General features: G+C 38.5%; 1 protein-coding gene across 1 annotated transcript in view; it reads left to right on the forward strand.

Moving 5' to 3' along the window:
- The window catches only part of KAT2B (lysine acetyltransferase 2B), a 92,281-nt gene that overhangs the window by 44,343 nt on the left and 23,951 nt on the right, over positions 1-23,987 (forward strand). The window contains exons 4-9 of the mRNA XM_081071513.1: positions 2,799-2,891; positions 4,214-4,395; positions 11,046-11,237; positions 16,286-16,392; positions 20,298-20,423; positions 22,714-22,850. Of these exons, the coding sequence (XP_080927639.1) occupies positions 2,799-2,891; positions 4,214-4,395; positions 11,046-11,237; positions 16,286-16,392; positions 20,298-20,423; positions 22,714-22,850 (837 nt within the window). The remainder of the gene's footprint in view (positions 1-2,798; positions 2,892-4,213; positions 4,396-11,045; positions 11,238-16,285; positions 16,393-20,297; positions 20,424-22,713; positions 22,851-23,987) is intronic.

Below are 23,987 nucleotides of genomic sequence, written 5' to 3' on the forward strand. Positions count from 1 at the left end.
TAGGAACCCATAGAAGAACTTCAGGTTTCCAAAAATAGATTCACAAAGTAGGCTGACAGAAGGAATAATGAAAAAAAAAAGCATCCTGCTATTGAGGGCACTGTTAATTATGTTATAGTGTGTAACCCTTATACGGATCTTTAAAAACAAAAACAAAAAGCAAAACACTCCTCAGCTTACAGCTAGGAAAAGTTTGCCTCTTCTAATGAGCGCTGTGCTTCCTTTTATATGACAAGGATAGAGAAATTTTCCATTGTGTTCCCTCTTTCGCTTTGGCTGCTAGGAATCTGGGTGCAAATTTTGTGCCCGATTCCTATAGCTTTTTTTTTTTTTTTTTTAGAATTTATGTGGTACATAATTTCCCCTTCTCCCTTTTTATTAACTTAAAAAATTGTATTATTGGGGGTTTTGGGGGGTAAATAGGGTATGATAGGAGTGGGAGGGAGAAGTATATTTTTAAACTTTGGGGGTCATGTGATAGTAACTCTAACATGGTTAATGGAAGGCAGAAACTTGGAACTAAGAGAGTGAAGAAGACACACACACACATACATACACACACAGTGAGAGAGAGAGAGAGAGAAGAGAAGAGAAGAGAAGAGAAGAGAAGAGAAGAGAAGAGAAGATGAACAACTGAATTCCACACAGCCATTAACAGACACTGGGCTACTCCAGGTGACAACTTGTTGACATGGTTGTGAGGCCTGAGTCATCCAGATTGAACCCTGGCAGGTTCATACTTTTTAGGGCTTCTTTGGAAAAAGATCTTAGTTGAAGAAAAACAACATCTGCATGACTGTAGCTATTATTTGTCTTGGAACTAAGCTCCCTGGCAGTCCCCCTCCACCCTGTTGGAAGGGAAGGTGGTGTCAAGGTTTCCATCCTGTTAGCCTCCATATAGGCCAGAAAGCACTGCTCTGCTCTGAAGTACATTTTGTCTCTCTCTTTTTTTATCTCCCTTATCTTTAACATTGCAAATAAATTTGCTGGTGGGGGGAATCCAAAATATTCAGCACTGTCCCTCTTCCCTCCCTCCAAAACCATTCTTTGGGCAAATCAGTTCTAAATCATCCATTCCTTAGTTTTTAAAAAGCAGTTCAGTTCCTGTGTCTCCTATGTCTCAATAATTGAATTAAAATGAAATATACATTTTAGTAGCATTTAAAATACTTCAGGCTTAGATGTTAAAAATACACTCAGTGAAACGCTGCTTTCTAAAAGCTCCCTGTATCCTACTGCCTGTAAATGTGTCTCTGGTGTCCAACTATTTGGGTTTGAATCCAGCTTTATCACTTACTAAATGTGACCTGGGGCAAGTTATTTCCCGGTTCCTTATCTGTAAAATACTGACAATAATAGCACCTACCTCAAAAGGTTGTTATGCGCATTAAATGAGATGATACATGTAAAGAACTACGAAGAGTACCTGTCAAAAGTAAGGAAGCAAATACTTGATGCTATTACTAACTTTTTTTGTATGCTTACTTATCCCAGCTCCATCTTTTTGTAGATGAAGGATCTGAGATCCCACATCTCCCTAATCCATCAGTTTATCTCCAAATTGAAACCTCCAATGGGCCAAGTTCCCAAATGGTCTTATTTTAACTGGGTGAAAAAAGTTGGCTACCAGAATTATTTGTATTTATATTTTATGATTAATCTTTATCCTTAGGATCACATACAGTGATTTACTTCTTTTTGTGAAGATGGGCATAATACATCGACAGGATCAACAAATGTCCCGTGCTGATAATTTACATGACACCCCTAGAGGGAACCGAGGCCCTTGCAAGACACATGCAATGGGGACACAGGGTTATCTTCAACCTTGGGGGGTCATCTATCTCCATTAACTCCTGGGAGAATGGTTGCCATGTTCTGTTTCTATTGAAAAGGTAGTCAGTGGAGAAAGGAGGGAAAAAAGTAACAGGCTCCTATGTCAGCTGGCCCACATATAAAGGTTACAGAAGATTCAAGCAAAGATTGATGGTAAAGAATTTCAATATTAAATTTATTAGGTCCTGATTAATGGCTCTGTGTTCTCTTTTTTTCTCTGATATTTGCTCTCTGATATTTGCTCTTTCAAATCCCAGTGGCAGGGATTAAGAGCAGGGTTTTGTTTTGTGGGTATTGAGATGCCAGACACTTGGCCTGCATTCTGTGGATGGAGAGGAAATGAAAAAGACCGCAACAGCGAAAGTTGCCAATTGAGAGCCCTGCAAAATTCCTTCCCAAAGAGCCAGGGCCCTAGATTGTGCATATGACACGCAGCTACTTACAGATGGCACCCCGCCCACCCCACTCCCCCACCTCATTTGTGTACAATGAAACTCTTGCCTTTCAGGGGGTTGAATAACATTCTCTAGAGGGTCAGCACACCTGCACTGGTCTACATGGGCACGTGCAAAGTGTGCACAGTGGATCCCAGGCCTCTGGGTCAGTGGAAAGCCAGAAACAGAGCAGGGAGAGGGGAAAGTGAGTAGGATAGGTGTCTGGTGGTCACTGCTGGGTGCGCTAGGCAGCCCAAAACGTGAAAGTTGTCTAGTTCCTCACAGCTCTGGTTATGGGCTGAGGGCAAACTTGGGTTACCTGGTAGGCACCCTGGCAGTCAGTCCTTATTGATTTAAAGATTTATTTACATGTAGTTGAGATAAATAGAATATGGTGACCTCCTTTCAAAAGGCTGTGTGTCTGTGTGTCTGTGTGTGTGTGTATGTGTGTGTGTGAGTGAGAGAGAGAGAGAGAGAGAGAGAGAGAGAAAGATATTGATTATTTTTTAAAAAATGATTTTTTTGCAGCTCTTGAGAAAGTCTATTTTGCAAAGAGGAAAACCTGTGGTTGAAGGCTCTTTGGAGAAGAAACCCCCTTTTGAAAAACCTAGTATTGAACAGGTAAAAAGAAAAAAGAGAAGCCCTTTTTCTCTTGCTTTAAGGCTGAACAAACCTTCTAAACTTCCTTTTACGTCTCTAAACATCTTTCTTCCATCCTCCTTACCAAGTCTGTAGAAATTGTCTTGGACCTTTTAGTTCAGAAATGAATACTTAATTTAATAAATGATCTAGTTTATGTCTTTTAGGGTTGCTGTATACTCAGAATTCATTGTGTATTTGAGAAAAAAAAATAAGTAGAACATGTAGTTCGTATGAAGGCATGAAATGTGCTTTTCTTGGTGTTGATGTTTTAAAATTAAGTCTTTGTCCTTTTGTTTGGCACTGTTTGAAAAAGCCTATTGAGGTGAGGGAATTCAGTAGCAGTGTGAAAAACGTTGTAAGTCCAGCAAAAACACAAAAAAGAAATGAGATTTTGAATCTGAAAATTGACTTCTTGCTCCATTATGATTCCTGGAGAGAAGCCGACTTACTGGGGAATCTGTTGACATGTATAGACTTTTTCTGTTAAATGTTGTCAGTATCTCATCAACATCCCTTTTTAGCTTATCATTGTGGGGCTGCATAAATCTCAGGTACTCTTGACTGAGTTTCTTGATGAGAATGATTACAGAAGACATGATCTCAGAGTCCTTGCAAATAAGTGAAGTTTTATTTGTGTTCAGTAGAAGAAATTTTATTTTGTCTCTAAACCCTACTAAATAAGAATTCATTGTTCATTTACTGGAAATTAGATTAGATGGGAGAGTTATGCAGAAAGATTAAATTCACAGATTCTTTCAAAAGCTCATAATTTGGAATAAGAACTTTTTCTTTTTTTGGTGAGCTTGCTGAAACTGAGAGTGATAGTAAAGAGTTTAAATTCTAATGGAGTGTAAGTTCAGCAGAAGCCATGTTAGTAGCTTTCTGATTACAATTTGCTAATGTAAAAACATAATATTTATTTAAGAACCTCATTATATATGAGCTACTGTGTAGAAAGTACAGCAATCGTTATTTTGGAAAATAGTCATACTTTATTATTTAAGAGGTTTTGACCTTTTCAGTCTGTGATTTTGATTTTCTCTTTAAAGCTTCAGAATTGGAGCAGGTTTAGACTCCCAACTCACAGCCCTCTCTGTTTTGTCACTTTTCATCCACCATGATCCAAGGCATGATTCCCTCTGGGCATTCCTATTTTCTAACAGGGAAAAGGAAGAGATTTTTGTGACTAGAGAAATGGCTGTTCTTTTGCTAATAAGCCACTAATGGTGCCAACTGTGTGGGTATTCAGAATGAGTGTGATTGCATAGCTACGTGACTAAACTACCTTCCCTTCTTTTAAGGGTGTGAATAACTTTGTACAGTACAAATTTAGTCACCTGCCATCTAAAGAAAGGCAAACAATCGTTGAGTTGGCAAAAATGTTCCTAAACCGCATCAACTATTGGCATCTGGAAGCTCCATCTCAGCGAAGACTGCGCTCTCCCAGTGAGGATATTTCTGGGTACAAAGAGAACTACACAAGGTAATCATGTGAACAGTTCTTCCCTTTGGTCCCATAGAGCTCGTTGCAAGCATAAAGTTGCTACTTGTCTCTGTAAGCAGAGGATTGCCCAGTTATCATGGCAACTCTGTCAATTCAGAGAGAACGTCTCTATAATTTAACTCTCCAGACTCCTTCATGTTAATATTAGTACTTTTCACTAATACGATGTTTTGAGGAGCGAGGGAGACCTGTACTATCCAATATGATAATTCCTAGCCACATGTGACTGTTGAGTACTTGAAATGTGGCTAGTATTAATTCAGGTTTCTAAGATTGTACAAAAGAAAAGAACGTAAAATATTTCATTAATAGTTTTTTATGTTGATTACATGTTAAAATGATAATATTTTGGACATATTAGATTCAGTAAAATATAGTAATTTTACCTGTTTTTACTTTTTTTAATGTGATGACTGGAAAATTTTAAATTACATATGTAGCTTCCATTGTATTTCTGTTGAGCATGACTGATCTACATAACTACACCATGATTCTGTAATTATCATATAAAGACCTCATTAAAAAAAAAAGAAAACAATAACCACAAATATAATAGTGTTAAAACATTTTTTTAAAAAAGGAAGATCACCCTAGTTTCCCAGCACCATGATGGAACTAATATCATTATACATATTGTCTTCTAGTCTTCACCCCTTTAAGTGAATATTTTACATTAGTTAGAATGAAAGAAAATAACAGAATTTGCATTCTTTTTTGTCCCCCCCCCCACTTAACATCATATCAAACATTTTACTGGTTACATCACAGTCTGTTGAGTTGATGTATCATAATTTACCTAACCGTTTCCCTGTTGGTGGACATCAAACTGCAAATATTCTTGGGTTGCACATATGTTTTTTTCCAAAGTGGGAATTTATATTTATTGCTTATGAACTGCAGAATAATAAAATTGACTTTAAAAATCTTAAACATCACCCATACAAACTAGAATGACCTACATTTATTTTCATTTAAGTGAGAAAGTGACTAGGACTATCCATTCTATTTATCTTTAATACTTTACCCATATGTTTTGTAGGCACATTAAGCTTGCTTCAGGGGGTATTATAAGTGTGTGTGTGTGTGTGTGTGTGTGTGTGTACACACACATATTTCTGATTTAAAGTAGGCAGTGTATTTTGAGAGCCTGTAAAGACCACTTGTATACAGGTTATTTTCTATAATAACAGGACATGTAGAAGTGTGTATAGGTTAAGATAAGCTTTCCTCTCTGATCACTGTCCTGATTTCATGAGGAATACCCCCGTTTCTTCACCTCCCCCTTTTACAGTATATGCGTTTTAAAGTATTTTCTCTTAATTATTGACTTTTAAGGGAGTTACAGATTTCTTCAATATCAGTTTTTTAAATGGTATCTCCTTTTTACAACTTCATTTCAGACTTTTACATTAACAATAGTTCCTATATGATAACTGTTGTTTATAGTAATAGTTGAGATAATAAATCTCTCAAAAATAAGTATCTTTTAACCCCATCTGTGAACGATTGACAAAGCCAAACCCCTGAAAGTATTTGCCACTCTTAACAGAGGAAAAAATTTCATCAAGAAGGAGAATTAAATGTGAAGTTGCATAGGAGATATTACTGTATTTTAGAAAGCAGAATAGAAGTACTATGTAGTACTCGGCATTTACCAAGAAATGGGTTGAACCTACATATAAATACTTAAGGAGTAGTGAAAATAGAAATCGAGCTTTGGAATGAGCGATGGGTTTGAATTGTGGCTCCATCCCTCCCTAGTTCTGTGTTCTTTAGACCATCACTTCACCTCCGTGACCTTCAGTTTCTTTCTCTGTCCAAGCCTCAGGCGTGTTGTGGGTGTTCCTTGAGGTGGTTTGTGCGTCGTGTCTGGCGCACAGAGCAGGTGCCGGGAAGGTGCTAGTCATCATTTCCCTCCCACACACGTTCTTCTCTAAAACTCAGTCACTGCCAACATGGGATGCTTAAGCTAGAGCAGGGACAGTTGAATGAACGTGTAATTATTGGAATATCTGTTTAGAAACTAAGATAATGAGGAGTAGACAGACAGCATCAGAGTCCTTTCCAGCCAAGCATCTTGAGTCAACAGCTGACGGTAGAAAAGAGTGCAGTTGCACAATGGTGAGAGAAACCTGCTGAGAGACTGAAATGAATATGCCTTGATGAGTTCTGAAACCTGCTGATTTCTGGGTGGAATGTAGACCAAGAGTCTCTGTTAATAATAAATAAGGAAATGAAGGTAGACAGCACCGCCCCTGCTTCCCCACCATCACACCATGTTGATGAAGAAAGGGAAGTAGAAACAACCTGTGAAAATTATGAGAAACAGTAATTGTTTCAGAGTAAAACCTCACTGTCATGACCATTTGGATTTAAAAACCACATACCACGGCAACATGGTGTCTCACTGATATTAATCTCCTCAAAAATGGGTAATATTACAGGCTGCAGGCACCACTAGACTTTATCTTGATGTGTAAGTGAGCCTCAGGACCCGTAATGCTGGTTCAGCATATAATTTACAGCAGTTGTAGCGATTAGAACAAAGGGGCCGAAAACTTCTGGAGCACACATCAGCATAAAAATGGGGTGAAATAGGATTCTCTGTGGAAAAGACTGGACTTAGTAAAATGATTATGTTCATTACAGAGCTAACCTTTGAAGCTTTATCCAATAAGAAATTAAATGCAGATTGAACAGTAGAACTGCTTAAATAACTTACACTGTGCTCTGAATAAAGGAAAAATATATTTTATATATTGAAAATGACACATTAATGTTAACATACTTAATAATTAATATAAGTATGTGTTAAATATACATTATATATATATATACATCCCCTGGAAATCACTAGTTTTAGAAAAGAAACTGGACAAATATTTTGAAATTCCCTGAATTTCATGATAGTGCACTAATATAAATCCATGAAGAACCTGATAATAAAGTGTCAGAGGAATATGACCTCTTAAAACACATCCGACCAACAGAATTTGCTGAAGAATAGTGGCAAATAATTAATCTTATTAGATTCTGAGTTGTGAAGAACCCTTGAAAGGTAATGTCACCGTTTATTGGGGAGATGTTTCAAAATACAGGGCAAGTTAGATATAAATGAGTTGATTTTGGTGAAACAGTTTTATGTAATCATTGTTCGATGAAATATAGCCAGCCACCATGCTTATTGAGAATTCATAATTAGGCATGTGAGTCTAGGACAGTAACAGGAAGCATGGAAAGAACAGTGGACTAGGGGATAGGAGACATAGCTTCTAATCTGGACTCTGTAGTAACTAACCGTTAGTTTAGATGAGGTCACTTAATTCCTGAAAATCTTAGGACTTTCCAGCAAGTAAGTAGGATGACATGGTCTTCTGACGTCAAGCTCTCCAATTCTATTCATGTTTGAAAAAAAGCAAGGTGGTTGCAAATCATAATACTATAAGAAATCTGAGAGAGTTATTTGAACAATCAGTAAATTGCATACACATGCCATCTCTATTAGGCATGCAAAAATGAAAGAACTAGCCTTTCACTTCTTTTTAGCAGACCTGAAACCAGTCATTTAGATAAAATCTTTTTCTACAGTTAAGTTTCTGAAGGAATGTGTGTGCAGAGACAAGGCACACAAATTCACATTTTCTTCTTTCCATTTCACTACATGCAATGACCTTGTGTCATTTATTCAAACGGTACCAAAAAACCACATTTTGATTCAGCCTCTGTATTATCAAACCATGCACTTTACAGATTTATAAAATAAGATTAATTTGGAAATAAAAACAAAACTAAGAATAAACTGAGGTCTATAAAAAATTCTCGAGGAAATGAAAAGAAACTTATTTTTTGAAAAAATTTACTAGATAATAACAATGTATGCTGCCTTTCTCTATCCTGGGAAGATTAAATGACCTATTAAGCACTTTCAGATAACATTTTATGATTTTTATGATAATATTTATAACTTACCATTGCTATAGCAGAACTAACATGAGTCTTAAGTAGAGTCTCAGTCATCTGTGACCCATCCACAGATGGAAATATTCTTTAGACTCAAAATCAGCACAGCCGAATAGATACATAATGTGAGCCAGATATGTAATTTAAAATTTTCTAGTAGCCATGTATTAAAATGTAAATAGACCTAGGACATTCATTTTAATGTTTAGTTTTACCCAGTATACAAAAATATTATCATTCTTGTGTGTAACCTATGAAAAATTATTAATGTTTTATTTTTATTTTATTTTATTTTTGTACTAAGTCTTCCCAATCCAGTGTGTATATTAATTACACTTACAGCACATCATCTTCATCCATTCACTAAATTTTACATGGTTGAAGCTAAATGGAGTCCTACTAAAACAAAGTTGCGTTTAGTGGAAAAGTATTTCACACTGTGTCTATTTAAAAGTCAATGTTTAATTGAAATGAAATAACATTAAAAATTAAGCTCCTTGGTTGTACTCGCCACATTTCACATGCTCAGTAGTTAATGTGGCTGGTGGCTGCTGTTCCAGCACAGTCCCATTAGCATAAAGAGCTTTATTGGACAGTACTGGTCTGACTCATTAAAACCTTACATCTTCCATTGCAGAAGATTGGACATGTTTTAATATGAAATCTTACAAATAGCCTTGTGAGAGTCTTAAATCGTATGAAACTGAATTTCTGATGATTGAGGTTTGTGACTGTTTAACTCTTTCACTTGTAGTTTCATAATTAGTTACTTGGGAGCTGGCCTCCCTTCAGCTCCAGATAGTCTCTTAATTTCATTAAGTGGCCACAGACTAACATTCCTCAAATATTGGTCTTCGAAGGTGATGCTCTTCTACATGAAGTGCCCTGTGAATTACAAAATAAATGCATTTTCTAGCTTTTTCTGCCACCAGGAGCATTGTTTCTGACCTGACAAGATACAGCATAACACCTAAGATGCCCATTTTGGTAATGTAGGCATAAAATGAGATTTGGGTGTAAATTATTACGACAGAGAATTTGAGAGAAGAATAGAAACAATAGCAGGATTTTAAGGTTAATTTTGAATCTAGGCAGATGGACTAACATCAATGAAAGTTTTCTTTCCCAAAGATGAAACGCCATCACCACCACACACACGGGAAATATGAAGTAATACCGAGTAAGGAAAAAAAAAAGCCCTGTTGGTTAGAGGATGGTACTGGTATCACCAAGGTTGCCAGTTCGATTCCCACATGGGCCACTGTGAGCTGCGTCCTCCTTAAAACAAAACAAAACAAAACAAAAAAAGCCAATAAGCATGAGTACATTAATATTGCTTCACTCTTTATTAAGGGGTTAAAAGTTCCTGGGGAGTTTCCCATAGCTGCTTGGGCACATGAGAGCCCTTCCCTCCACTTTAAAGGAGATCAGGAAAACACACAGGGAGAGAGGTTTTAATTTTTAGACAGCAGGCCTGTCAGGGAAGAGGATGTTTGGATCTGCTTCCTGGGAATAAGGATCTGTGCAGTGACGCTTCTGAGCCTTCTCTGGTTTGGTGCTGCTCTCTCTGCCGCGCCCCCTCCTCCCCCCTTGTAAATTTATGTGGCTGGGAATTTGAGACCTTGGAGCTCTGGAAGACCAAGAAGAAAGGGTCGATTTTGAAAATAGCTTCTGTGGGCTGAACGAGCTTTCCAAACTGTATGCCCTACATAGCCAGTGTACCCCAGAACTGTGGTCAGATCTCAAGAAAGCCCTTGGTTTCCCTTTGGTTCTGGGCACTCCTCCAGCTTAGTGCAATGCCGGAATGCATATTCGACTCTGAGTCTGAGTCACTGAAAATGTACCTTAGCGACAGATGGTGGACCCTATTACTTCCTGCATTTTGACTGCGTTTTGAAGTCTTGAAGATGTTTATCTTCCCACCAAAGCTTCAAGGGTATGTTGAGTGCTGTGTAGGCATTTTAAAGAAACCTTAAATTTTTCTCAGAGGACTAGATGGTAGAATTCTTTTTTAAAGTTTATTGTTATATTTCAATTACAGTTGACATTCATATTTTATCTTAGTTTCAGGTGTACAGCATAATGGTTAGATGTTTACATGATTTGTGAAGTGATCCCCCCACCATAAGTCTAGTGCTAGATGGTGGCATTCTGATTCTTTCACAAAAGGGGCTTCCTTAGCTTTTCCTTTAATTTCTTCTTTTATTTAAACTATCATTGATCTGCCAGAAATTCAAATTGCATTACGCACTTTCTATATATCTCGTATAATGCTCATAACAACCCAATGAAGTAGGTATTGTTGCTGTCGCCATTTTACAAGTAAGGAAACGGAGACTTAAGAACATAATTAAGTCCCCAATGTCATGCAACCAGTTAAGTGGCAAAACAGGGTTTGGATCCCAGGGCTGTCTTGACTGCAGGACTCATTGCACGATACTACAGAATGGAAGGAACAATTTTCACAGAACTGGACCCAAGTGGTTGTATAAGGGCGAGCTAATCTAATTGCCAAGTTTCACTAGCTGGTTGTGCGTGATACCACTGTTTGTCACTGCGGCCCTACTTTCCTCTGCTGTGGTTAATGGTGTGAGAGCAGCCCCAGTTGGATATTTCACATGATCTGGGGGTTCAGAGATACTGATGGTGCTTGTCTCGTCTCGTCACAGGTGGCTGTGTTACTGCAACGTGCCACAGTTCTGTGATAGCCTGCCTCGGTATGAAACCACGCAGGTGTTTGGGAGAACACTGCTTCGCTCCGTCTTCACCGTTATGAGACGACAACTCCTGGAACAAGCAAGACAGGAAAAAGACAAACTGCCACTTGAGAAACGAACTCTAATCCTCACCCATTTCCCAAAGTAAGGGAGTAGTACTCTTGCAGATCTTTGTTTCCTGTGGGGGTTTGAGATTGGTAAATTCATGCCAAAGCCTGTATCAATAACAAAATCAGGAATGACAGAAGATACATCCCAGGGAGGAGGAAGAAGGGACTCTCCTTCTCAGCCATCTTTTCAAGTCCTCTTGGGTACTGGACAGTCCATCTATTATTTGAATTTGTGTTGACTGCAGTTACAGCTCCCGTAGCCCTCCCTCCTCCCACCTGGGTGTCATTGAGTCTCATAGAATGGGAGTGGTGCTTTGTTTTGTGTATTCAGCTGCCAGGAAGCTAGAGGGGGATGGGGGGAATGTGCAGAGCAGTTTCCATTTACTCAGAAGTGGTGCAAGAGAACTCAAGTAGCTGGTTTTTTCCATCCCAGATGTCCAACCCTTTCTACGACTGGTGAATGGCTCCTGCCTCAGCTACAGTAGGCCTGCCCCCTCACTGTTTGTAAACTGGATCCCAAGAACCGGGCTGGACAGGAAGAGAGAGGCCTCCTTCAGAATGCTCTTTGTACCTCTACGCTTAGTTTCTTGTACAACATACATACTCTTGCGCACCTTGCGTCTTGCACCTGCCAGAGCTCCAACATGTAAATGTTTAAATGTTTCTCAAATGAAGGCCATGTGTCAAAGGAATAGGAAGTTGTAGTGTTGCACCATTGACCTTGGAAATGCTTTTTTCAGTCTGAGAACCATGTATTTAAGCTAGGAGTCTGTCTGCTGGTGAGGGGGGCTGAGTGTGCAGTTGATGAGTTGTCATGGAGCAATGGCAGCAAGACATGAGACAGTTTGTTTTGTAGGTGTCATTCTGCCTAGAGCAGCACTTGATGGGGAAGGTTAGAAGTTTTATAATATGAAAAGGCTGTCTTTGTGTGATAGAGCCTTCCTTCCCCATGCCATTGAGAACTGCTAGTGAAGAAAAGAGAGGAGGTATTATATTCTTGGACCAAAGATGGATGAAACCCTGTTTTAGTTGAGAAACTAGGTTTTTATTATTAAGTTAGTATTACCGGATTACCTAATTTGTGTCTCCAGAAAGATCATTTTAATTTTTAAAAATAAGTTAGGTCCAAAAGAACAACAGAAATGGTTTCCGGGTAGAAATGAACTGGAAATTCCTTTGTGATTTAACACAAATCCTAAGCGTTAGGTAGAGCCTTTCATGGGTACTTCTGATGTGCTTTCGCTGAATGTATAATCTTCGTACATAAATCCTCACATCCTGATTTTCTGTGCTTTCTTAAGGAAACCAACACCTGCAACTGAGGCATGACACAAATATTTTGGCTTTCTCCAGGGAGAAAGACTCAAAAGCAGTTACCTGTAGTTTGGATGTTGCCCCTGAAGTGTTGTGGACTCTGGGCATGCTCATGTATTTCATGGCTGCTTTCTAACTGGTCTCACTTCCTTTCCTTTGAGAGTAAAGCAATTTTCTTAATTTCTTTATTACATTTGTCACATAAGCAGCATTTTATGTTTTCAGATTATAGTTGTCATTCTGTCTCTAAGCCAAGGGACAAAGAGGATCCCCCTTCCATTTGATAGTGCTTAAAGAGAAATTTTAATTACTTTGCATATTAACAATTTTTTCCCCCACAGCAAATGTATTTTGCTTCTTGCAGATATTTGCTAATTATAGTGTGTTTTGTTCCTTCAACCCAGAGTTCTGGCATGCTTATGCTATTGAGCTGAAAAAAAATCAATGCTGCTTTCTTTTCTTCTCTGTTACTAATGGTAGGGTAAAACTACCACCCACTTCTCCTTTTAAATCCCTTTTCATGGTCTAGGACAACATTTGAGGCTGTTAGGGATTGATACCTACAGGTTTGGCAGCAGAATCACATATACAGAGGGGACCAAAAAAATATATACACGTTTTCATAAAGGAAAAACCTATTACAATTTTAATACTCAATACGTACTGATAACAAAAGATGAGTACAAGTCACGTTTGACTTCTGCAATTACAAGAGGTGCTCAAAGTGGTTACCATTAGTGTTGAGACAGTTCTGATTACGGCGAACTCCTGCTTGAGCACCGTTGACCAAAGTGTCCATTTGTATCGCTGCGCATACTGTTTTTTAGTTTCTTCACACAGTACCATGTGTCTCAAACTTATCCTGAATGCGTGCAATCGTTAGGCGTGTTGGAGTACTCACGCCTCCATTATTGTTGTACTTTCACAACGTTCTCGAATTTCAAATACCACTTCAAAATGGTCTTGTGCTCCTGGAACGACAACTGTACTTCTGCCATTTTCTTTGACTGTTTTGCCTGTCGCAGGTGATGCTCGCATTCATTTGATTAACACCATCTTTTGAAGAAACATCATACTACACGCTGCTACTGTAATTCAATTCAACTTCGAAAAGTAACACATAGATAACATCTCTTAAAATATGTATACATTTTTTTTGGCACCTCCAGTATTGAAGCCTGAGGTGCTCTTGGGCACTGTTGCAAAATATGAGTTGCATCACCCAGTGAGGTCTCTGTGGTTCTCAGAGGCATTTTCCGGGCTTACGTCCTTATCTGCCTCCTCTTCATATGTTGCCCTTTCTTCCACTTGGCTTTAACTTGTGCCTTTTCCTCCATCCACCAACTTAAAAGGTTGTTAAAAAGGTTTAATATCCACATTTCATTCTAAAAATGATAAATGTACATGTCAATGAAAATTTGGTTAAAAAGCAAAACACCAGCCATAGCCCTACCACTCTGAACTACCCTTGGTGCTTTTAGATATTTCTATTTTTTCTCCATGTAGTGTGTTCTTTCATTCTACATATAATTTTGTATCCTGTGTATATAAAACAAGTACTTTTTCATGTCATTATGTGAGACTGTTCTTTATTATAATGAAATAACTATATGTATACACATATGTAACACACATAATTATTTCCCTAAATTATTAATGGAATTTTTCTTTGGTGAATCTCTAGCAGAGCTTTGTGAAGAGTGTTCTGGTTATATAATTATTATTAAAGAAGAAGAAGAGAAAAGGAAATATACTTCCATGGTAAAGGGCAGGTGGGGAAAGCTTGAGGGCTGTGTAAAGGAAGGGCAGGGTCTGCTTAGTAAAATGCATCAAGAACCTTCTCTCTTAGCAAGATCAGAGTATGGTCTCAGTAAGGATTTTACCTCTTATGGCTGTCCATCTCTCTGTGTTTGTTAAGAAATATACTGAAGTGTTTTAAAACATACTTTAATGGTGGCTTGCTGAGCAAGAAGAAGCGGCTGATGCGTTTTCTATAAGCCATGAAATGAATTACACTGGTGAGTGCAGGTAGGTATTCACTCAAATGGTACCTTGTTCTTAAATCTTCGATGAGCAGCAAGTCAGAAGACCCTCAGGACCTTTTCCCACATGTTTTCACTTGTAAGAAATCAAACTCTCCCTCCCCTGAAGCCATGTAAAATCTTGCAGACATTGAAAAATGAGAAGAATAGTGGTACTTTTAGTAACAGTGATGATGATGATAATACAGATCTTTGAACAATTATCCAAAACCTTGGTACATGTTTCACAATTCAAAATTTTAAAAATTTCATAAAGGTAGTATAACACATGTACCTTGTACCATATCCCACAGCTGCAGGGGTGGGGGCAATTCCCCAAATCAATTCCATTTATAATTATAAAGACTATAATAGTTTTATGTATGTTAAGGTCAGATTTTTGTTGCAAAATGGGCTATGGAAAATCTTTTTTTTAAGGGCTTTTGGATTTTACAGTTTCAGAGAAGGGATAGCGGACTTATAATAGCTAACCTTTATTGCATCATTGCAGTGTAAACTTCATGAGGGTCAGGTTGTTGCTCTGTTCACCCTGTCCTGCCAGAACCTAATACAGTGTCTGGCACGCACGTGGTAAGCGTTCAATCACTATTTATTGAATGAATGAATGGAGCACTTGCCAGGGGTCAGGCATGCACAGTAGCTTATCCCTCACTGCCATTCTGCAAAAATTAATGTTGATATTTCCATTTTCTAAAAGAGGAAACCGAGGAAGAGGAAAGTTAAGAACTCATTTCAAGAATATGCAAATAATAAGTGGTGAGCTTCGCAAGTGGATTGTAGAGCCAAAGATCTTAGCCATTATTCTGGGCTTCTCCACTAGAATTAATGGGCCTTAAAAAAGAGGTTTGCAGGAAGATATGGCAGTACCAGAAGTGCAGATTTGTGTTGGTATTTTAACCATAGGTCATTAATTTTGGCATACATAAGAACTGTCTATGGTACTTACCAAAATTTAGTTACCCAGGCCCTTTCTCACAGACTGATTCAGTAAGCCTAAGCGGAGTTTGGGTAGCTGTATTTCAGCCAAGGTCTCCAGGTAATTTCTATGGGCCCTCAAAACTTGAGATGCATTTGGTTTACAACATGACAGAAAAGTATAACTTAATTAATCACTGGTTCAAACTTGGCCCCGAGTTTATTAGTTGAGGGACGTTGTACCAGTTAGTTAACCTCTCCATGCCTTAAGTTTTTTCATCTGTAAAGTTATGAAGATCAAGAGAGTTAAAATACATCAATCACTTAGAACAATGTCTGTCGTAGAGTAAGAACTACATGTGTATGTAATAAATAAAAATAAAACATGTAACTCATTGGGTTGATGTGAGGATTCAATAAGGTCTTAGAACAGTGCAGGTACATAGCAAGCACTTGATAAAAGTTAGCAACTTTTGTTATAATAATGATAATGATAGCTACCTGGAGGGCTGAAATCTTTCTCAGACTCACGGAGAAGGACTCAGTGGAATGCATTTCCATTGATATAATGCTCTATGTTGTGTCAATCTATGCAGAGTCAGAAGAAAATAAATTTGTAGAAATGCATTTCTGTATTTGAATACACCAGGGCTGCCCAACTAAATCATCCTTTGAGTCATAATTTACTAGCATATTTCTGAGTTGTAGGTAAGATGCTGATTCAGATTATTGCCATAGATGGTTAGGGCTTTTGTCCTTCTGGTAGTATATTAGTTTTTGATCTCACTGTTGCTTTTACTCTTGTGTCTAGGTTCCTGTCCATGTTAGAAGAAGAAGTTTATAGTCAAAACTCTCCCATCTGGGATCAGGATTTTCTTACAGCCTCTTCCAGAACCAGCCAGCTAGGAATCCAAACAGGTAAATGTCTTTTTGCATAAATAAGAGAACAACCAGGAAGTGTTAACTTTGTAGCTCACTCTACATTTAGTTGTGCTTTTCATCAAAAAATTGAAGACTGGAACCAGCAAAAAGTAAACACTTCAGCAAATTTTGCGTCTGCACCTCTTTTAATGAGGAAAGCAGGTGCAAATCAAACAGAAAAAACCACCACTACTACTCCTACTATTGGGTTTGCTTAGCCTGCATGTTACAGTTTTATGGGAGGTGTAAAATACCACGCAGCTCAGCTCTGTAGTCAAATGCTGACTGTTTTTAGAGACACGTATAGTTTCAGTCAGGGCCAGATAGGCCTAGGAATCAAGTCTCAGTCTGGTTTCTGAATCCATGTCTGTTTTATGCATCAAGTTACTGTCATGGATAATGATAGATGGTGAGTGGAGGACAGCAGTCTTGAGTCTCAGGGCATGAAGAACTTCCCAGTGGGGCCGGGATGCCCTGGCTATTGCCTTGAGTCAGACAGTGATATCACTTGGTATTTTGTGAGGACGGAAGACATGTGACTTCTGGAGTCACACCGATCCCAGAGAGATGATCTGAATTCCTGTCTTTGACACTAGGAGGATTCAGAGAAGTTTGGCAGGAGGTACCAAAGCAGTCATTTATATGTGGCCATGGGGAAAGACAAATTGAAGAATTCGGATGTCAGTTTTTAGTAGATGTAGCTCAATGTGTAATATGGGGACTTGTCAGTATCGCCTCCAGCAAAGGTGATTTTCTTCTTGCTTAAAAAAAAAAAATACACGCAATGAACGTTACCCTTTTTGGTATATGGGTTTGTGAATTTTGACAAACACATACAGTTGTATAATGACCACTACCTTAAAAATAGCGGACAGTTGCATCACCCCAGAAAATTCTGTTGTACCCCTGTGTAGCCCATTTATTGCCTTACCCCCAGCCCTGGCAATCACTGATTCTTTTTTCCTATAGTATTTTTTTTTTTGCCTTTTCTAGAATGTCATATGAATGGAATCATATAGTGCATAGTTTTTTGAGTCTAGCTTCTTTGACTCAGCATAATGCATTTGAGAAAGTGATTAAATTTTGTTTTCTTTCCTCTAGAGCCCAAGTTTGGATGTAAATATAAATAAAGTCTTACAAAGCAAGGGACTTAGGGAATGAGGTATTTTGGTTTGGATCAAACCCTTCTTTTTTGAATTCTTGTTACCAAAAACATGTCAAAAAATCTTTGCGTGTTTTTTTTTTTTTTTTAACCTTAGGTCATAGAATATAATTTCTTGTTTGTCTGGTCCCAAATCTGCAGAGCTTTGGGGCCCATCTATGCATATAATATGCTCCCTCCAGCCTTGAGTTTACTCGAGTTCTCTGTGGTGACTAGGCTTATCCCCCGTGTGATTCTCCGTCCCGGTGCTGTTCACGTTACCTTTGTGTTGATCTCAGCTATCCTTCAAATAGCATTGCTCCCACAAACTCTCTCCTGATTCTTCTGTGCTTTTTAGCAAGCACTGGAACTCCTTTCTTCCAGACTGTCACAGAACCTTTACTATATTATGTTCTTGGTTCTCAAACTTGGTTGCTCAATAGCATCATCCACAATGACTTAAAATAATACTGATTTCAATCCCTTCCCAAGTGAGTGTGATGTAATTTGCCTAGGGTATGACCTAGATGGTGAGACTTTTAAAAGTTGCCCAGGTGATTCTGAGATGCAGCAATATTTGAGAGCTGCTGTGTCACAGAACACCTCATGCTATCCTAGCCCCATTTTTTCCTGTACATTGCCTCTCTCTTATGAGTGTGACTTCTGGATGGTCAGAGACCCAATTTTGCCATAATAATAATGAATAGTGCCACTATGTGCTTACCCATGAAGTTTGCTTCATATCTTTAAGCCTCAGCACAAATCCTGGGAAGTTGCTTTTATTATCCCCTTAAAATAGATGCGAAATAGAAGCTCACAGAGGGGCAACAAGTTGCCCAAGATCAGATCTCATTAAATGATGGAACTGTGTTGTATACCCAGGTCTGTGTAATTCCTAACTACGATGACACATTATAAGCCAGAGCTCTAACTATTGTGTTGTGGGGCTCTGCTATGCAGGCAAATGCTTATAGAAAGAATGAGTGAAGAATAGTTTCCTCTTTCAGTCAGGGGGACACCAAAGCTATTCAGCAGGGTCAACTTAGTTCTTTTCTGGAGAGGATGTCTTTCTGTGTGAAAACTCCCGACCTCCTCCTTCTTAAAATACTTCCCAGTCGTTTCCACTTCCAGCTCATTACCTGTCATCGCACAGGATGGAGAAGACGGAGGTTGTCTCTGACCCTCTGGGAATTTCATGTTTATTTCTGTGGGTAAGGTTGTGACCCAGTTAAGCTGATTGTACTCTTCAGTATTACCTGAAGCCGTCAGAAGCAGGCTGTCTTCTCCTGTTCTGTAATTGCAGTGTGTTCTCTGGGGAGAAAGAAGAGGGTAATCATCGACTTAATTGGCATGTCTGCACGTCCATGCATCTGTGATAAATGACATTCATAATGATGGCTCTGAAGTTATGCAAGATGCTCTTTGTGTAGAATCACTCCCTGTACTTTGAAATTCTGGAGGCCTGTCTGCTGGAAGGAAAAACCACATAGCCTGGCACTTTGGCACATCCTGATTCTTCACATACCGATTGCCATTCAATTAGGAGTGCTGTAGGTTAGCCTGTCTCTGTTGCTTGGTTTTCTTATTCTGTCACTTGCTTGGCTGCTGGGAATGTCCTCTGTGACTGAACTGTGGCTGTGTTGAAACATGGATGAACATTGTCTCTGGGCATCTGTCTGCACGGCCATACTATGTCATCTATGTGACCAATGTCACTGAGAAAGTCTATATCCGTCATTAACTCATCAGCTACAGATCAGCAGCGCATTAGCACAGCAACATCTTATTCCCTACAATGGCTTAAAACAAAATGTTTTTGTTTGGAAAGACTCTCGAACTTACAAAAGAGTTATAAGAATAGGACAAAGAAATCCTGTGTATTACATTTCCTTTACCCAGTTTCACCAATCGTTAACATTATGCCATACTTGCTTTATTATCCCTTCCCTCCCTCCCTTCCTCCCTCCCTCCCACCATATCTCCCTGCCTTCTTCCCTCCCTCTATATCGATTGATTGATCTGTTTTTTTCCTAAACTGTTTGGAAGTTGCAAACATCATGACCAACTACTGTGGATATCTCCCCAGAACAAGGACATTCTCTTACTTAACAGTATAGTTATCAAAGTAAGGAATTTTAACAGTGATGCAATATTATTATTTAATTCATAGGCTGTTTTCCGTTTTTGCCTCTTACCTCAGTTGTGTGGTTTATAGCAATTTTTGCATCATATCAGGAGGCACATAATATTGGTCTCTCCCATTATTATTGTTGTTAAGTTTGATCACTTGGTTAAGGTGCTGTTTATAAGGTCTCTCCACTGCAATGTTACCGTTTTTCCTTTTGTAAATCAAAAAGTACTTTTATGGGGAGATATTCTGAGACTATCCTGCCTTCATTAAAATTATACTCACAGGTTTAGGCTGGACAGATGATTCTTCCCTGAATTAATTATTATATGTTCTAACTTCCATCATTCCTTCTTTAAGTTGTTGGCATTTTCCTTTAAGGAAGAGCTTTACCTTCTCGCCATTGATTGATTGATTGATTGATTTTTATCAATATCGCCTCAGATATTCCATTCAGTGGGTTAAATTCATTACTATATTTATTATAATGCTCACATTGACCCCATTTCTTTTATTTTAAAGTTGACTTTTTTTGTGGTGTTGAGCAGCAATGGGATGGTCTCATGTGCACTTGGTTCTTTATTGCATAAGAAAGGAGTCATCTAATACTTTCTTTTCCCTTTATTGGGGCAGTCATCAATCCACCTCCTGTGGCTGGGACAATTTCATACAATTCAACCTCGTCTTCCCTTGAGCAGCCAAATGGAGGAAGCACCAGTCCTTCCTGCAAAGGCTCTTCTGGGCTCGAGGCAAACCCAGGTAAGCTTTTAGGGGGCATAATAGAGAGCTGTGATTTGCCCTAGAAGCTCTATTATAATTTGAGGAGTGCCAGAGGTAGACTTAGACCAATTACAGACTGTGCATGTCCAGGATATCAATGGCTGGAAATCACTTTGAGCTATATTGGCTAGTTACTGCTATGTAACAAACCAACCCAAAATGCAGAGTCTTGAAACCATAATCATTTATTTTCATCGCTCACTCATTCTGTGTGTTGCCTGGTTGGTGGCTGATCTTAGCTGCCTCGTTCAGTCTTGGCTGGGCTTGCTCATGAGTTCTCCCTGTTGGGGCTCTGTTCTGGATGTGGCAAGAACACTTAAGGTGAAGTATCTCTGTTCCTCATATTTCTCATTCTCCTCCTGGGATCATTGGGCTTCTTTTCCTTTTCTTGGAACAGAATATGTCTTTATGATGATAGCAGAAGCACCAGAGAGCAAGCAGAAATACAGTATCTTGAAGCGTTGGCTGATAACTGATATAGCATCATGCCTGCCTCTTTTTGTCATCTAAAGCAAATCTCATAGTCAGACTCAGAGTCAAGGGGTAAAGAAATGTACTTCTTTTGTGGGAAGAACTGCAGAGTCACATGGCAAAGAGTGTGGATCCTAGGAGGGTAAAAAATTTGATCATGAATGTAATCTGCCACATGGGCAAAAACATCTCAATTCTGAAAGTATTTTACAGTTACAGAATGTTTTGAAGATTGCATTTCTGTCCATAGGCTTGACATCAGACAAATCTTAGACATGACAAAATTTGACATTAAAGAAGTGTTTGACACAAGAGAGAGGGAAAAGAGGGTTTTTATATGAAGTAGCAAATATTTAGCACAGATGTAGCCTCAGATGCTTTTTTCTTCTAAGAGTTTATGTGAGCCAAACTGGTGACCTGCTAGGAAGCAGGATCTCGGATGCTCCCTCAGATGCTTTCTTGTTATAACACTGTTAGCAGTCTGTCAAGTTTGGGGCTTATTAGGTATAAACCTCAGCTACAGAACAAATAGTTCACAGAATTGCTCTTGGGGAATCATGGAATTTGAAGGTTTGTTGAGCAAATGACTGCAAACATTTTCACTCCTTCAACAAATAAAAGAGTTATTAAAGCAAGAACTCAACAAAGTCCATTTAGTAAGTATAACATGTAATACTTCTGGAAGCATCTCATACGGACAAGCTACTTTACATTGCTCTTCTCCTTTTTAACTAAAGAGAATGAGACTGCTGTCTGGAAACGTTACTAGTGGGATTCACACTTGAAGAATCAATTAGATTGGAAATTCTAAAATTTTTAAAACTCAATTGTAAAAATAAATACATTTTTGACTGAAAAAAAAAAGGAATATCAAATCAAACTAGAAAAAAACAAAAAGCCACCATATAATCTAATGAGGAAAGTGGAAGAAAGTTCTCCTTCTCTTCTCCTGGCCTTTCCCAGCATGTGACATGTAGAGAACGGCAATGCTCACTTTGTGAGGCATCATCGTAAGGCACAAAAACATTGTGAGAGATAAAGGGAGTCATTTTATAATGAAAAAATTAGATTTACCAGCAAAATATAAAACAGTTCACTAGTATATTTCTAATATTTATAGACATATACGCATAACATACATACACACATACATACATATATACGGATGTGAAAGAGAGGATTAGCAGAAATACAAGGAGCAATAAATAAACCAACAGCTGAAAACTTGGAGAAACATCTCAGTAATTTGTAGTCCAAGCAGATGAAACTATCAGTACAATATAAAAGCCCAGAAAGCATGATCAACAAGCCTAATCTAATGGATGTATAGTGATTATTACTTCTAAAATTTGGAAAATACACATTCTTTATAAGAAGGCACTACACATTTATAAATAATTGGTCATGTTTTAGGCCATAAAACAAGTTTCAAACAATGTTGACAGCTTGGTGTTTCATGGACTCTTTTCTCTAAACACCAAGGGACTAAATTAGAGATCAATAACCAGTGATACCTAGAATCACTGCTTGCATTTGTATATGAAGAAATTCATGCCTTAATGACTTACATATCAAGTTCAAAAATTATAGAGAATAGAAAATACTCAGTGAATTTATGGTTGGCAGTTATTGTGATGTCCTCCTACCTTCCACTGCCACCCCTTCCCTGGGTAAACGGAGAGTTGACTTTCACATCCATTAGTGTTATTAGAAAATTGGTTGGATCAGTTGACATGTGTTATCTCCTTTGTGTTTATAAAATGATCCATTGCTTGCCCTTTTATTTTGATTGTTACAGGAGAAAAGAGGAAAATGAATGACACTCATGTATTGGAAGAGGCCAAGAAACCCCGAGTTATGGGGGATATTCCAATGGAATTAATCGATGAGGTGATGTCTACCATCACGGACCCTGCGGCAATGCTGGGACCAGAGGTCAGCAGGGTGAACCTGGGCAGCCAGCTGTAGACCTCTTCTTCTCCTCCCCTGGTCACTCCAGTTGTCAGAAATGGGGATGGTATCATGGAGAGTGAGCATGTCTGCTACCCTGGTTTGCATTTAACCTGGTGAGGAGGGCAGGAAAAGCTGGTGGGGAGGTGATTCCACTTGATGAATATCACGTCACAGGGAAGCATACTTATAATCTCACAAAGTTGAAGGTATTCTCCTCCCTCAACTTTTTATCGTAGAAAATTTAAATCCTGACAAATGTTGCAGAAATTCCATGATAAAGATCCATTGACTTTATTTAGATTCACCATTTTTTAACATTATGCTGTATTCACTTTCCTTCTGTCCCTTTGTCTCTCTCCTTCACTCTTTTGTGAACCATTTGGAACCATTTCAGAATTAAATACAAATGTGGTGACATTTCAACCCTATCTTTGCTTGTATTGCTTAAGACTAAGACTATTCTTTTATTTTACCACAATGTAGCGACCGCTATCAGAAAATTTAGCTAGGTTACAACATTGTCTAACATATGAGTAGGCAAGCTATAGCCAAATCTGGCCCACTGGGTGTTTTTGTAAATAAAGTTTTATTGAAACATCTTGTCTATGTCTGCCTTGCCCTACAAGCAGATTTGAGTAATTGAGGCAGGTTGTATGGCCCACAAAGCTTAAAACATTTGTTATTTGGCCTTTAATAGAAAAGTTTGCCAGTGCCTAATATATAGCCCATATCCAAATCTCCATATATCCAAATTATGTCCTTGATAACATTTGTTGCTATCTTTGGAAGGACCAGCCAGGGATCATGCATTGCATTTAGTTCTTATTCCTTCATCTTTTTAGTCTCCTTTAATCTGGTACAGTTTCCCATCCCTTTTATGGTCTTTATGGCAGTGCCATTGTTGAAGAGTACTGGTCACTAGTTTTTCATTATGTCTCTCTGGACATTGGATTTGTCTGTTTCCTCATGATTAGATTAGATTCAAGTAAAGCATTTTTGGGAGAAGTACTGCTGTCATCTCATACATTGCATCTAGGGGCAGGGCAGTTTCAGGTGTTTTTGGCAGCTTCTAGGAAATGAGGAAATAGCTTGGAGATCATTTTGTGAAACATTTTTTTT

Source organism: Rhinolophus hipposideros (genome assembly GCF_964194185.1).
Source record: "Rhinolophus hipposideros genome assembly, chromosome: 14".
In the NCBI taxonomy this organism is placed as follows: Eukaryota; Metazoa; Chordata; class Mammalia; order Chiroptera; family Rhinolophidae; genus Rhinolophus; species Rhinolophus hipposideros.